We start from the raw sequence: 15,079 nt of genomic DNA, 5'->3' as shown, positions 1-15,079 counted from the left end.
TTTCAGTGGATTCTCCTTCTTTTGAGGAGAATGAATGATATCCAGGTATGGTATATGTAAGACCAATGGCCATGGGGGTGGGCACAGAAACTAAGTCGGGTCCTTGTGTTTCTTGGGGGCGCCTGCACGAACACACTCCTTCCAGTGCCCCATTGCAAATGGAAGGGGCGGAGGGAACCTGTGGCAGGCAGCGCCCCCCCACCCCGCCCCGCCCCACGCTTTCCTCCACACCCTAAGATGCTAATGGGCCCCTGCATGGGCTTTGCTGAGGCCTGAATGTCAAAGCCACCTGTCAGACAAGTACAAGGCGAATGGGGTAGCATGCACTTTAGCATCCTAAAAGCAATAAGTCAAAAATGCCTACTCACCCTGAGGCCACACCGAGGGCGACACACAGTCAAAAACAAACCGACCTTCTGCTTTCCTGGCCTGACTCACAGTTCTGGCCCTGGCACTGGGTTGCTTCCTAGAGAAGGAACAGACCTGGATTGCTAAGCGGGCTTGAGCAGTCATTTCCGGGAGGTGGGGCGCTGTGAGCTCTCTACCGGGCCTCACTGGCCCAGGTCTCCCACGGCTGGCTGGGCCTCTCCCCAGACCTGCTTGTAGGCTTTTGTGGATTGGCCAGGGCGATTCATCTGCCCACATGCCTGGGTTGGGCCCAGGCTGGGTCAGGAGCCACAGCAGAGACCCTGGGGACTTGGTTTGACCTCAGCAATGATGACACCCAGGAAGAGAGCTGCCTGTCCCTCCGTGACCCCCACCCCCATCCCATAATGCTGCCACCATCCCCTAGCATCAGCTCACGCTGGCCCTTGGTGGGGACCCACCACGTGGAGATAACTTGTCTTTCTCATCCCCCCATCCTCAAAAAGTGTCATCCAGGCACACGAGTGACAGCCAGAACTCTACCCTCTGCAGGCGAGTTCTCTGCCTTAGGCAGTGCTATGGCGGTGGCCCAGGTGGTGGCACCTGTAGCTTCTCTGCCTGATGTGAAAAAGATCACTAGGGCTTGGCTGCCACACAGCAGCAACAGGAACATTTGTCTTTTATCTAGCGTCTTCATTTCCCTTGACTTTTTCTGTGGGACCACATTGTCCAATCTCTTCACCGAGTGAAGTTCTGAGGCTTGAACTGTTGGGATAAAGAGCTCACTCAAACCACACACATGGTGCACGGCCTGGGAAAATCATTTCTTTTAATGACAGAGAAAGCACACAAATGATAACAGAAGCCCCATTGGGAGTTGCCACTGTACAAATCAATGCCTGGAGGCCCTGAACTAGCATTAAGACATTCACAGGGAAGTCAGCTGAGGTTAAGGAAACATCCACGCAGCATCTCTGAGGATACAGAAGAGGGAGGAAGAAGGTGACAGCCGCGATGCACACGCTGTGTATGTAGCTTGGACTCTTCTTCAGGCAGTTCTTGTTTTCCTTCCACATTGGATGGTAGGGGCTGGGGTAGGTTTGCAAATGACCATGTGGAAGAGAGGCCTTGTGTATCAGCCTCGCAGAAGAGCCAATACTGTAGACAGATGTCACCCAGATGCTCCATGGGCCATGCCCATGAAGCGATGTTACGTTGGTCCTCTGAACAATGGTTCAGGGAGCTCGTACAACAGAAGAACAGTGGCTCCTTCACAATCTAGGGTCTGGCGCAACTTCCTGAAGGCATGCTAGGAAATAGGTTTATCAACAAAACTTGGCCGTCCCCAAGGGTAAAAGTCATTCTCCTAGTTTTTACTGCATGTATCTAGGTTTCAAATTAAAGAACGAGAAGAAAGGCCGCAACTGAAAAGTTATCTGGAATACTGTGGCACTTTACCAATCTCTTTTGCTTATAATATATGGCAGAGCCAACGAAACCCTGTTGATATAAACTTTCATTATAATAATCCTATACTGTACACTCTCAGAATACAGAAAGAATCCATCCTATCATACATGTTTCATCTTTAAAAATAATCTAACATAGTCATACTCTCTGGCTAGTAACAAACTATTAACATCTTCTGAGAATACAGAGAAAACTCTGGGATTAATAGTAAATTCTCTGACGTGCTGCCCCCCTCCCCCCAATTCAGCATCATCTATGAACACATTTCTGCAAAAGCATCCCCAAATCATCCATAACTAGGAAAAGAAATGGATATGTTAGTTTCACCAAATGGAGTTTTAGCTAGAAATGATGGAACATTTTTACGTTGGCAAAAATGAAGCACAAACGTAACATTTCACAGGTTCGGACCCATGCAAATGCATGTTATGTGGGGTGTTTTCTTCTCACCCCGAAACCACGATTAGCATGCAGGTTGTTTTCAACTATTGAATTAGAGATACTTATTGGCAGTGCACCTCTTTTGTGTAATCATGATCACTAAGGCAAGATTATTTCGACTTGTTTAGAATATCAGCAGTATCTTATCAGATGCATGTTTACACAGTGTGGACCTGTGACTTACTATTTAAAAAAAAAAAAAAGAAAGAAAAATCTCAAAACACAGATCCCTAAACACAATTTAGTTGAAAACGAACTGTTAAGCTTTTAGAAATATATTTTAAACTACAAGACTGCCCTGTTTTTGTTTTTGTTTTTTTTAAATGAACATTTTAAAAAGTTCCCACCCCTAAAAATTTGCCAAATTATTTCCTCATTATGGGTCACAGCCTCACCAATTTGCTACCATGGTTGACGTTTGCTGAAGCACAGCTACCAAGGTCCTCAATGTGTAATACAATCTCTTCAGGATCGGTATGGTGAAGTCCTCCAACTGTCAACCTGGAACCTGAGTGACCTTTGAAAGGCCTCAATCCATTCATTCGACAGTGGTCCCCGGCAGTGGGTGTTCAAAGGTCCTAGGGGTGCTTTCGGTTGGGGTTAACTTGGTTGTCCAGTTGCCCATTAAGCTCTGGACCCAGCTGATCTGATCTGCAGACCGGTGGAAAGTCCTTTGTTTTTCAACAGGAACACGTGGGAGCAGTAGAGGCAGCTCCTTGGCCCAGCCAAAAACAGGTGCCAGGTGGAATTTGTCTGTGTTTGTGTAAAGCCAATGCGGCAGGAGAACTGGAAGGTTCCTGGGAAGCATTCGCTGCACTGGGCATTTCAAACCACGGAACCTTTGGAAGATGACAAGTGAATGGACTGAATTCTGATGGCCAACGTCCTCTGTAAGTCCTGGAGCACATCCTGGCCGGTCCCTTCACCATTTTTGTCATACAGGAGCTGCTTGAATGCTTCGTTTTCAATGAGGACCATCATGTTTTTGAGAAAGTAGCCTTCGCAATATGCTGAGAGCTCCGTGACGCCAAGAAACTGTGGAGAATGGAGAGGAAATGGGAGATGGTTATGCTTCTGAAAAGCACCTTTCAGATTATGCCTTCAGAGCTAATAATGGCGCACACCTGCTAAGGAAGACTGGCTGCAGAATGTCTCTGATTCCCCAGCACACACCCATGGGGTGTGACTTTGCAGCTCATTCTCTCAAAGGGCTGGAGTCCATTCCTCCATTCCTTGGCCTCGTGCCAATCAAATCACTTCTCTGGGCCTCAGTTTTCCAAGTTACAAAAGCAAGGGGTGGACTACAGGGGTATTGTGCTCTGCTGTGCCATTTAGGACAGGGATGCATGTAGTAATTCTGTGGTCTCCAAGAGGCTTATAAAGCTTGATGAAGTTTATCAGTGAGTGGACTAGTTATCCCACAAATGTCCATATAGATGCACAAATCCTGGAACTCTGGAACTGAGAGAGATCTTAGCAATCCTTTCATTCTTATTTTTTTGAGACAGAGTTTTACTCTGTTGCCCAGGCTGGAGCGCAGTGGCATGATCTTGGCTCACTGCAACCTCCACCTCCAGGGTTCAAGTGATTCTTCTGCCTCAGCCTCCAAGGCGGGCCTCCCAAAGTGTTGGGATTACAGGTGTGAGCCACTGCACCTGGCTTAGAAATCTTTTCATTCTTTCAACATGAATCCTGCTCTTAGAATCACAGAGTACAAGACTTCCTGGTACAGGTGAGGGAACTGAGGCTCAGAGTTGCCAATCTGATTCTGAGGACACAGTGAGCACCCCCCACCAGCACACCTGGCACTTGCTTTGTAGATTAGTGTCATTCAGCACATGTTAGTGGAAAATAAAAGCATAATATATACCTATATTGATAATATTTGATAGTATTTATTGAATGGTGACTGTACATCAACCTCTGGCCTATCTCCACACAACTAATTACTAACAGAACTGGGATTGGAGCTCTCATTCCCAAGACCAGTGGTTGGTAAACTATAGGCCTGAAGGCCAAATATGGCCCACCACCTGTTTTTATAAATAAAGTTTTATTGGAACACAGCCATACCATACCATTCATTTACATATTCTTTCGCTGCTTTTTGCAAAATTGAGTAGGTACAAAGCCAACTGTGTGGTCTGGAAAGTTGAAAATATTATCTGGCCCTTGTCCTAGACTGTAATTTTTTCAAGGGCAGAGACCATGTCTAATTTTTTTTTTTTTTTTTTTTTTTTTTTTTAGACAGAGCCTCACCCTGTGGCTCAGGCTGGAGTATGATGGCATGATCTCTGCTTACTGCAGCCTTGACCTCCAGGGCTCAGGTGATCCTCCTGCCTTCTGAGTAGCTGGGACTAGAGGTGCGCGCCAGCATGCCCAGCAATTTTTTTTTTTTTTGTATTTCTTTTTATAGAGATGGGGTTTCACTATGTTGCTCGGGCTGGTCTCAAACTCCTGGCCTTAAGTGATCCTCCCACCTCAGCCTTCCAAAGTGCTGGGATTACAGGCGTGAGCCACTGCGCCCAGCTCCTCTAATTTCGTATTATATTCTGAATATTATATTATATTCAGAATATTGTATTATATTCTGATGAATACAGCTCCTAGGAAATACTGGCTACTCAATAAACACTAGCGAAAAAATCCTTTGGTTTCCAAACCTGTGTTCTTTCCATCATGATGCACTGTTGAGCTTAACCACAACAGCTGAAATTCAGTCTGATGAACCAGCTTGTTCTTCTTCTCAAGAGACACGCTGAAAGGGCCACAAGAAGCTCCAGGGCCTCTTTTCATAACTGAATAGTTTGGTACAGGTTTACTAGGAAAAAACAGATGGCTAAGCCATGCATTTGTGGAATGGGTTTCTCCTCTGTATAAAATTCTGCAGCTGTCTTAAGCGGTTAGATGTAATACAGAGGTAACGTTGTGGAGGTCGTCGACATTTGGAACGTGGCTCTTAGCATCTAAACGCCTGTATTGCCTGGAGTTACAAATGCTAAGTGTTGGTTTCTCTCTTTATCACTCTTTTTCCTAAACTAGCCTCTATTTGCAGCACAATCTGCCAGTCATCGAATCCACATGGTGTGTGGCCGTTAGCAGACTGCAGCATCCACAGCACAGGGGAAGCAGTGCACAGAAAGGGCAGGGGGCGGCTGGCATTGCACTGCCCTCCAGGTGACTATCACGAAGGGCAGATATTTCTCTTGGAAACACTCCAGGTAGTGGCCTGGACGTCTGAGGCAGAGCTGGTGTCCGTAAAAGCCAAAGCCCTGTCTGCAAAGCATGTCTGTAGGTATATATATATGTATATATGTATGTATGAAAGAGGCAGTTTCTCTGCCATAGGTGTTCTAAGCCTGTATTCCCAGCGGGGCTCACATTGCATCAGGCGACATTATTAAATCACAAGATATGCTACAGAAGCTGCCTGCCAACAAACTTGAAAAGATTAAAATGCGATTGTGAAACAGGCCTCGCTGCCAAGGTGGTAGGCCACAGAAAAGCCACCGTGGATGTCAAGTTCATGGGGCAATTTGAGTGACCATGGTCAAGGAGGAGGGCAGAGGAGCGCAGAGGAGCACAAGGCTAATCAGGCTCTCTGCCTTGGTGCAGAGAAAGAGACCTCTCTTCTGCAAAGTAATCAGTTTAAGATTGAAAAAAAAAAGCTTGTGTCCTGAGAAACCAGATTTTGGTATAATCCTCATTTAACTAGAACCCAAGTGTGTGTGTGTGTGTGTGTGTGTGTGTGTGTGTACAATGTAGACTGACTGTACTTTTTGATTTACTGATAGCCAATCAGAAAATCTTGAGTATCAAGGATTATTGAAAATATTTCCAACATTTATTAAGCCAGACAGTAAACACAGGGTTAAGAACCTATGCTTTGGAGTGAGACAAATCTGGGTTCAAAAGTCTCAGTACTACACTTCTGGGGATATACTCCAAATAACTGAAAGCACAAATTTGAGGCCAGGCGCGGTGGCTCACGTCTGTAATCCCAGCACTTTGGGAGGCTGAGGCTGGTGGATCACCTGAGGTCAGGAGTTCAAGACCAGCTTGGCTAACATGGCAAGCATCTGTCTCTAATAAAAATACAAAAATTAGCCAGGCATGGTGGCGCATGCTCGTGGTCCCAGCTACTCAGGAGGCTGAGGCAGGAGAATCGCTTGAACCTGGGAGGCAAAGGTTACAGTGAGCCGAGATCATGTCACTGTACTCCAGCCTGAGTGACAGAGCGAGACTCTGTGTCAAAAAAAAAAAAAAAGGCAGGGATTTGAACAGATATTTGTACACCCATGTTCACAGCAACACAATATTGTTCACAATAACCAAAAAGTGGAAGCAACCAACGTGTCTATTGATAGATGAATAAACAAAATATGGCATGTACATACAGTGAAATATTATTCATCCTTAAAGAAGAAATTCTGACGCATGCTACAATATGGATGAACCTTGAGGACATTATGCTAAGTGAAATAAATCAGTCACAAAAAGACACATACTGTATGATTCCACTTATGTGACATCCCTTGAGTAGTCAAATTCATAGAGACAGGAAGTAGAATGGTGAATACCAGGGCCTGGGGGAGGGGAGGAATGAGGAATTGGTGTTGAAAGGGTATAGTATCAGTTTGGAAAGATGAAAAAATTCTATAGATGAATGGTAGTGATGGTTGCACAACAATCAAATGTACCTAATACCACTGAACTGTATACTTAAAAATGGTTAAAGTGGCAAATTCTATGTTATGTACATTTTACCATAATACAGAAATCTCATTACTAGCTGTGTGACCTTAAGCAAGCTACTTCATCTCTCTGTGCTTCAGTCTCCTTATGATGACATGGGACTAGTGTAGCATTTACCTAAAAGGGTTGTAGTGAACATTAAAAAACAAGATGCAACAAGGCTCTTAGCACAGGTGCCTGCACATTAAAAGGGCTCACTGAATGCTGTCTTAAGCAAGTAGCATCTCACATGCAATCTGATTTTTCGCAACAAGCAATAGGAGCGTCATTCACGTGCACTGTTACTGTCCAGAGCTGTGTGTGATATGGGAGTCATGTGTACTGGGCTCCAGTTATATAAAACAGGAAAATTTTGTTGTAAACTCCTAAAATAACTCTTCATCTTGGCTGGGTGCGGTGGCTAATGCCTGTAATCCCAGCTATTTGGGAGGCTGAGGCAGGAGAATTGCTTGAACCCAGGAGGAGGTTGCAGTGAGCCTAGATTGCACCATTGCACTTCAGCCTGGGCAACAAGAGTGAAACTCCATCTCATCAATCAATCAATCAATCAACCTAACTCCTCATCTTAACGGGTTTTATTGTTTCTTGCTGGAACTGTTAATGCCCCCTGTGCTCAGCACGTGGAACAAAATGCAGTGGTACCTGGACAAAGTATTTTACTTCTCTTGGGCCCAGTCTCCCCACTGATGAAGTGAATTGGATGAAATCAGTGGTTCCTGAAAACTGGAGTGAAGACTGGTTTGAGGGCTGATGTCACTCTAGCAGCTTGTTAAAAATAGAGATTTCTGGGCTCCCTGAGGGGATACTGCTGAGGTCATCGGGGATGGGGGACTACACTGGCATTCCGAAAGCTCCCCCAGGTGATTCTAATTCGTAGCCAGGTGTTGGGTCCACCTGATTAAGCAGACGCCAAAGACTTCAGCAGTGCTTACAGCCTGTTCTCAATCTTGGCCACATCTGAGCATCACCTGGGAAGCTTTGAAAGCTGCCTTTCTCCAGGTTCCACTCCCAGAGGCTGACTGATTAGTCTGTGATGGGTCCCAGGCATAGGAAGTTTAAGTAGTCCCCAGGTGATTCTAACATGCAGCTGGCATTGAGAACAATTCTGGAAGGGCGGTTCTCACCCCTGAGCACGCATTAGAATCAGCTGGAGGGCATGCAAAGCCACAGGTGGCTGGGTCCCCCTCAAGTTTCTGATTCAGTAGGTCTGGGGTATGGCCTGAAAATGTACCTTTCCGACAAGTTCCCTGGTGCTGCTGGATTGGAGAACCACTGTTCTAGAACCTTAGAAGGTGTCCCTTAGATCATCAGCAGAGACATCACCTGGGAGCTTGTCAGAAAAGCTAAACAGGCCCATCCCAGTCTATGGAACCGGAGTCTGTGACATGAGTCATATGCACGCGAGAGTTTGCGAAGCACTGTTTGAGAACTCTGCCTTTGAAACTTCTGGGCTCCTCCCTTCCTTGTTCTGGGTGGGGAGGTGGAAGGCATCTTTTCCAGAGCAGGAAGCAGATCTTGGCAGAAGCCAGCGGCTTAGCCTTCAGAGAACTGGCCCAGCACCCGCTCTCTGCCCTGCCTCTGTGCCAAGGAAAAGCCTCTGTGGCTTCAGCGCTCCTGTGTGCGCACTGTGCAAGAATGAGATTGATTACCTTGGCATGGTTGTAAATATCCACACAGTTGTCGGTATTGATGCTTTTCGCACAGATGATCTCACAGTGTCGCTGCAAAGCCTCCAGCTGGAAAAACTTAGCAGCAGACAGAAGCTAAAAACAACAAAGAGAGTCTGTTAGAGGCTGGGAGGTGGATGGAAAGGAGGTAACAGTAAGGAACCGCAGTGGTAAGACAGTCTTATCCTTATCTTCCACAGCAGCGTCAAGGGTGGGGGACAGAAAATGATGCACAAAGGTAACATTAGAGGAAGAGGACAAAGATAGGATTCCGTCGTGGGGGAAGATGGGGGAGGAGGGGAGGACTAAACAAACTCAATTCATACCCATCACAGCAGGAGGTCAACCCAAAATGCCCAAAATTATTATGTCCAGAAACAAGGGTGAAAATCAGGGTATTATCAGCAAGCTGGATATCGAGGTGGCTCACTCCCTCTGTTGGCCGGGTCTCCACTCAGATGTCGCCTCCTCAGAGGAGCCTCCCTCTACCCCATCTATCCTCCTTTCCTCCTTGCCCTGTCTCACTCCTCACAGTCACAGCACACCAGGTGTGACGTCATGGCTGCCTCCCTCACTAGAGTCCAGGAGGGCAGGGATCATCACTGCCAGTTTTCATCACTGCTGTAACCTGGCCCAGAGTACAGTGCCGGCCTGGGAGATGCTCAACAGATGTGTGTTGAGAGAACGACAGGCTTTGGGGAGGGGATGGAAGAGCTAAGAGCAAGAGTTCAAAGGACTGGTTTTGGGAACGGGGACTGGAGGGAGGGCAGGGTGGGCCCGGGCAGCTGCTTTGTATTCAAAACCCTTCTGTATGATTGAAATGATTTAAATGTATATTCCTTATTTCTAGTTAAAATTATTTTTATTTTTATTTTTGTTAAGGCTAGACAAATGAAGCAGTGGGAGTGGAGAAGGAACACAGAAATTCATAACTGGTTGTGATCAATTTGTTGTAAACAGCCGGGTGCAGTGGCTCACGCCTGTAATCCCAACACTTTGGGAGGCTGAGGTCAGGAGTTCGAGACCATCTGGCCAACATGGTGAAACCCCGTCTCTACTAAAAACACAAAAAATTATCTGGGCATGGTGGCAGGTGCCTGTAATCCCAGCTACTCGGGAGGCTGAGGCAGGAGAATGGCGTGAACCCAGGAGGCGGAGGTTGCAGTGAGCCAAAATTGCACCACTGCACTCCAGCCTGGGGGCAGAGTGAGACTCTGTTTAAAAAAAAAAAAAAATTAGTTGTAAACACCACCGCACTTTTGTTTACAGACGAGCCCACATCCTTGAGAATAAAACCATCAGAGGAGTAGTCCAGGGAGACAAGAGAGTCACTGTGTGTCCATGTGTGTCTGCATTTGTGCGTGTTTGGGTGGGGAGAGAGTTACCACAGAAGGTTTCACAGAGTAAGAAGAAAGGACCAGTGGGCCTGCAGTGAATACATAGTCCTAATCACAATCACTATGTGCCAGGCATTGTTCTAAGCACCTTAACAATTTTTTAAGATCCTCTGAAAAACCCAATGAGGTAGATAGTTATCCCCATTTTACAGGCGAGGAAGCTGAGGATTTGAGGTTAAATAACTTGTCCACAGTCACACAGCTCAGAAGCTCTAAAGCCGGGATTTAGACAAGTCTGGCACAGCATCCGTGTTGTAACCACTGTGTGAGGTCTGCTCTTGAACAGTTGATTGTGTCCTGACATCTCTCGTCAGCCAGGCACCTGGATGTCAGCCAGGCACCCTGGACGTCAGACAACGGACCGTGATCCTGGCTCTTTTGCTGAGGATTAATTGGGGGTGATTTTTGGCTTCTGGTTCAAAGTTCCCAGTTTCGATTAGGAAGATGAACAAGATTTCCACTTTTGGCAAGGAACAGGAGAAAATCTTGGCTTTGGACAAAATCAGGCAGAAACAAGGCTCCTGGATAGGCGGGGCTAGAGCTGGTCGAATTACAAGAGGTGGACAGGGGGCGGGGGAGAGTGAAGGAAGCAGGTGTGAGCTGCCTGACTGTGGGATGCTCAGTCTGAGGAAAGCCCGGAGGAGACTGTAATCTGCCCTCCACTTCTGCATCTTGGAAGAACAGACAGTGTTGTGATGAGGGATGTTTTTAGGGGATATAATATTTTTATAAGTGACAAGGGAGAAGACGTCATCTAGGATATTTCCTGATGATATCACTATTAGAGCCTCAGCTGTAGCCTCAGACTTTTCAGTCAAATTCCTTCCCTTCCCTGCCCCACTACCACCAATGCCAGTTAAAATTGGGTTTCACTCAGTGGCTACTGAAAGCAGTCAGGCAAGCAAGTGCACTAGCACCCCAGCCTGCCAGGGAAGGTCTCTGATGAGAAGCCCTTCCTGTCTGGGAGGACTGAGGAGTCAGGACGGAACAAGAGCCCCAAGTCTTCATCCAAATGAAAACCCAACACGGGTCCTTCCAGACACTTCCTTGCACGCTGGCGACCTCTGGTGGTGCCACTCACCCAAGGGACTTGTGACAGCCATCACCACGATGGATCCCTTACCTCCATGATCTCATTGTTCTTAATGAGCAGTGACTCTGGGCCACCGTAGTAGAGATACTGCATAACCAGCTGGAAGAAAGCACAGAGAACAGTGTCAATGGCAAAGACACATCATCTTAAAACCATTCGGTGGATGTCCCAGCTCAGGCTTAGTTCCTGAGACCTCTAGGACATCCATTCCAAATGGTTGCCCATTTCCATGTCACCAGTGACCAAGAGCTCACTACTTTAAGGGGGAGAAGACTGTCCGTTTTGAACAGTTTCATCAGTCAGATAGTTTGATACCATGTTGAAACTTGCCTCCATATGGTTTCCTACCCCCAGTTCCATGCCCACCCCCAAGACCAAACTAAACAACCCTAAGTTACTGCTCCTCATGACAGCTTTTTCATGTATGCATGACAATCACAGGTTCCTCTCCCATCTCCCACCCCAGTTATGCTGTGCGGAACTGCTGCACACGTGGTGTGGCTTGAAGAGCCGGCACCAGAGGGTTGTTCCCTGCTAACATGGCCCAGTTTGACTCAAAGCCACCTGTTGAAGTCCCAGAAGGTGACTCTGGGATGCCACAGGGCCATCTGCTCCTTATTACAATGTGCCGAGCCCCAAGGCGAAGCCATGAGGGGTCCAGGGTTTCTGTGTATCACTGACGATGTCAATGGCCCTAGCCCGGATGTTCTTTATTCATGTGACTCACGATACCCAAACAGCAGGCAAAGTTTCCAGAGCTTTGCAAACTGGTGTCCCTTGAATGGAATGGGGCCCATGGATGTATCTGACTTTGCTATCTTATCTCCTACGACAACTGGGTGTTAATTTTTTAGGTGGTTTGTCCCAGTCCCAGTCTCCTTCACTTCCTATTGTCTTTGCATGTGTATGTTGGGGGTGGGGGGAGATGGAGTCTTGTTCTGTTGCCCAGGCTGGAGTGCAGTGGCGCAATCTTGGCTCACTGCAACCTCCAGCTCCTGGGTTCAAGCAATTCTCCTGCCTCAGCCTCCCAAGTAGCTAGGACTACAGGCGCACACCACCACGCCCGGCTAGTTTTCTGTATTTTAGTAGAGACTGGGTTTCACTCTGTTGCCCAGGCTGGTCTTGAACTACTGAGCTCAGGCAATCCACCCACCTCGGCCTCCCAAAGTGCTAGAATTACAGGTGTGAGCCACCACGCCTGGCCCCTATTGTCTTCTACCTGCATGCTTGACAAACTCACTTTACCTCCCTGGCTCTCAGGCAGCTGTGTGGGTGAAATCTAGACTGGTTTCCTCCCTTTTTGGGGTACTTGTAAAATGAGCCTAGACTGGGCTGTCCTCGATGGTCCCTTCAGGCTGACAGTCTGTGACCAATATAGGACACCGACTAAGTGCAATGAGCCTGGAGTTGGGCTGCCTCAGTTTCTGATCTGGCTCTGCCACTTAAAAGCTGCAGGACCTGAATTAAGTTAGGCTCTGTGTGTCTCAGTTTCCTATCTGTGGAGTGGGGATAATGTTACCTTCCTCAAGGAATTGTGATGAAGACTAAACGAGTCACTGCACAGTACAGGCCTAGCAGGGGCCTGGCACACAGCAAGCCCTCTGCAAATGTCAGCTCTTTAATCTTCTCTGAGACTGAAACATCTTGTCGTTTGTTTGTGCTACATGCTGCCTTGTTCTCACCCAGGCCATCTGAAAGCCTTTGCGACTGGCCTCAGACTGCTTTTTGCATGTGTGTTTCAGTTATTTTTAAAATACTGTTTACAGCTTTATTGAAATTCTTATTTATCATTATTTTAGACAGAGTCTCATTCTGTTACTCAGGCTGGAGTGCAGAGGTGTGGTCACAGCTCACTGTAAGCTCAAACTTCTGCGCTCAAGCAATCCCCCCACCTCAGCCTCCCAAGTAGCTAGGACGACAGGCACGTACCACCGTGCCTGGCTAATATTTTAATTAATTTATTTTTAATTTGAGACAGGGTCTCACTCTGTCACCCAGGCTGGAGTGCAGTGGTGCGATCATAGCTCACTGCAACCTCTGCCTCCCAGGCTCAAGCGATCCTTCCACTTCAGCCTCCTGAGTAGCTGGGACTACAGGTGTGCACCACCACACATGGCTAATTTTTGTATTTTTTGTAGAGATGGGATTTTGCTGTGTTGCCCAGGCTAGTCTTGAACTCTTGAGCTCAAGTGATCAACCTGCCTTGGGCCTTCCAAAGCACTGGGATTACATGTGTGAGTCACCATGCCTGGCCAAAAGTTGCCTTTTATGCTCGGACCACTCAACCGCTTGCCTGCATCAGAACCTCCCACCCTCTCTTCTAGTCCCTTGCTTTTGGCCACACTGTTCCCTCTGCTAGGATGCCCTCCCCTTCTTCTGCCCACTGAGCTCTGCCCGCTCCTTCTGGATCTAGTCAGTGGTCATCTGCAGTGGAGCGGCTCCCCAGATCTCCACCCCACCGCAGGTCACATCAGGCAATCATGCATCATCCTCGATTGCAGTGTTGTTTCTCACTAGAGTCTGAGGGCACAACCAGGTCTTGCCCATCGCTGTATCCTAGGGCCTGGCACACAGCAAGCAAACAGCCTGCAGTGTGCACACCCTGCCCATAAACACGAATCCTCGCCTCTCTGTGTTTGACTCTCCCACCTACCGACTTTGGGCTCTTGGGACCATCTGCTTGTCGCAGAGATGGTGGTGGCACCTGAGGATTTGTGAAATAACACAGCATTGTTTACTCTCCCCTCTCCCACCCTGATGGGTCATAAGCATTTAAAATACCAAGTCAGCAAATGTTGGAATTGGGCCTTATTAAAATCAATTTATTCACCTAGCAGTTTCCATTTATAAAGGCTAAACGAATAACAATAAGAGCCATAATAATGACCGCCCTGAACATTTACAGAGCATTTCTCTAGCACGCGGTCTCATGTAGTCCAGGTGGGGCTGCTGACTTGAAATACTGCTCCTTAGTGGACGGAGATCCCGGGGCTAATGCCATTTAAATTGGGCTGGCCCGGGCTCCTTCAGACTCTGCCGGCACAAGCCTTTCTGCAAGGGGGTGAAACGAACGCTTATTAGGCCGGCAGGCCTGTTCGTGGAGTTGTTTTTCTTGGCAGTTGCCAACCTGCATGAAGCAGGGATTCAAATGGCACCCACAGCCTCGCGGAGGCCCCCACTTCCAGGTGCAGCCTCAGCTGCGTCCGGCCCCTGCCGCCGGCGTGTGATGTTAAACAGACTTGGGGGAGGAGACCCGAAGCAGGCTCATTTACTCAAATTCTTCTGTCAGCATGGACTGAAGTGAGCCGGCCCCCTGGGAGCCTCCTGCTGGGTCGTATTCAGCCCTCCTTGGCCTATTTCAAGCCACAAATGAGGCTTTTCTTCTTTTATGGGGAAAGGGCGGGAACATGGAAAAGTCCCCGGGGCCTGTTAAATCTTCCCTTCCCATTACAGTAACGTGAGTCTAATGTGGCCAGGAAACCTTCCTCTGTCAAAAGCAATTACAGGCCCCGGGATTCCTCCAGGGACTGCCTTTTCCCATGGAGGTCGCGTTCGGTGAGGCTGCTTGGCAAACATTTATTGAGTGCCTACTATGAGCCAAATTCTTATTACAGGAACCTCCCCAGTTAGTCCCAGGCTTCACAGTGTAAGCTCCCCCTTCATGAGCACTGGGGGAGCACACATTTTCCAGCTTCCAGCTCATGCTCCAGACGAATGGGCTGGAAGATTCTTTCCTCAGGGCTGGGTGAGTTTAGCGGGGGCCCCAGGTGCCCATAGAAGGGAGGAAGTTAAGAGAACAGGTCTGGGAGTCAGCCAGGCCTGGGTTTGAACCTCAGCTCTGCTAGAAGCAGCAGTGGGAACCTGGGCCGCTTACTCCGCCTCTCTGAGTG

The 15,079-nt window shown here is 47.8% G+C and overlaps 1 protein-coding gene across 2 annotated transcripts in view; it reads right to left on the bottom strand.

Annotated features, from left to right (window-relative positions):
* Window positions 1-1,175: 1,175 nt before the first annotated feature.
* Window positions 1,176-15,079, bottom strand: part of BTBD11 (BTB (POZ) domain containing 11) — a 365,311-nt gene continuing 351,407 nt past the window's right edge. For both annotated transcript variants that reach the window (XM_011975542.1, XM_011975543.1), the window contains 3 exons: window positions 11,220-11,288; window positions 8,682-8,795; window positions 1,176-3,312 (listed from right to left, as the gene is read on the bottom strand). In XM_011975542.1, the coding sequence (XP_011830932.1) occupies window positions 3,103-3,312; window positions 8,682-8,795; window positions 11,220-11,288 (393 nt within the window). In that variant the 3' untranslated portion in view covers window positions 1,176-3,102. The remainder of the gene's footprint in view (window positions 3,313-8,681; window positions 8,796-11,219; window positions 11,289-15,079) is intronic.

The sequence above is a fragment of the Mandrillus leucophaeus genome, unplaced genomic scaffold (assembly GCF_000951045.1).
Source record: "Mandrillus leucophaeus isolate KB7577 unplaced genomic scaffold, Mleu.le_1.0 Scaffold157, whole genome shotgun sequence".
In the NCBI taxonomy this organism is placed as follows: Eukaryota; Metazoa; Chordata; class Mammalia; order Primates; family Cercopithecidae; genus Mandrillus; species Mandrillus leucophaeus.
The sequence above is the reverse complement of the archived record's forward strand: the minus strand, read 5'-3'. Positions and strand labels throughout refer to the sequence as shown.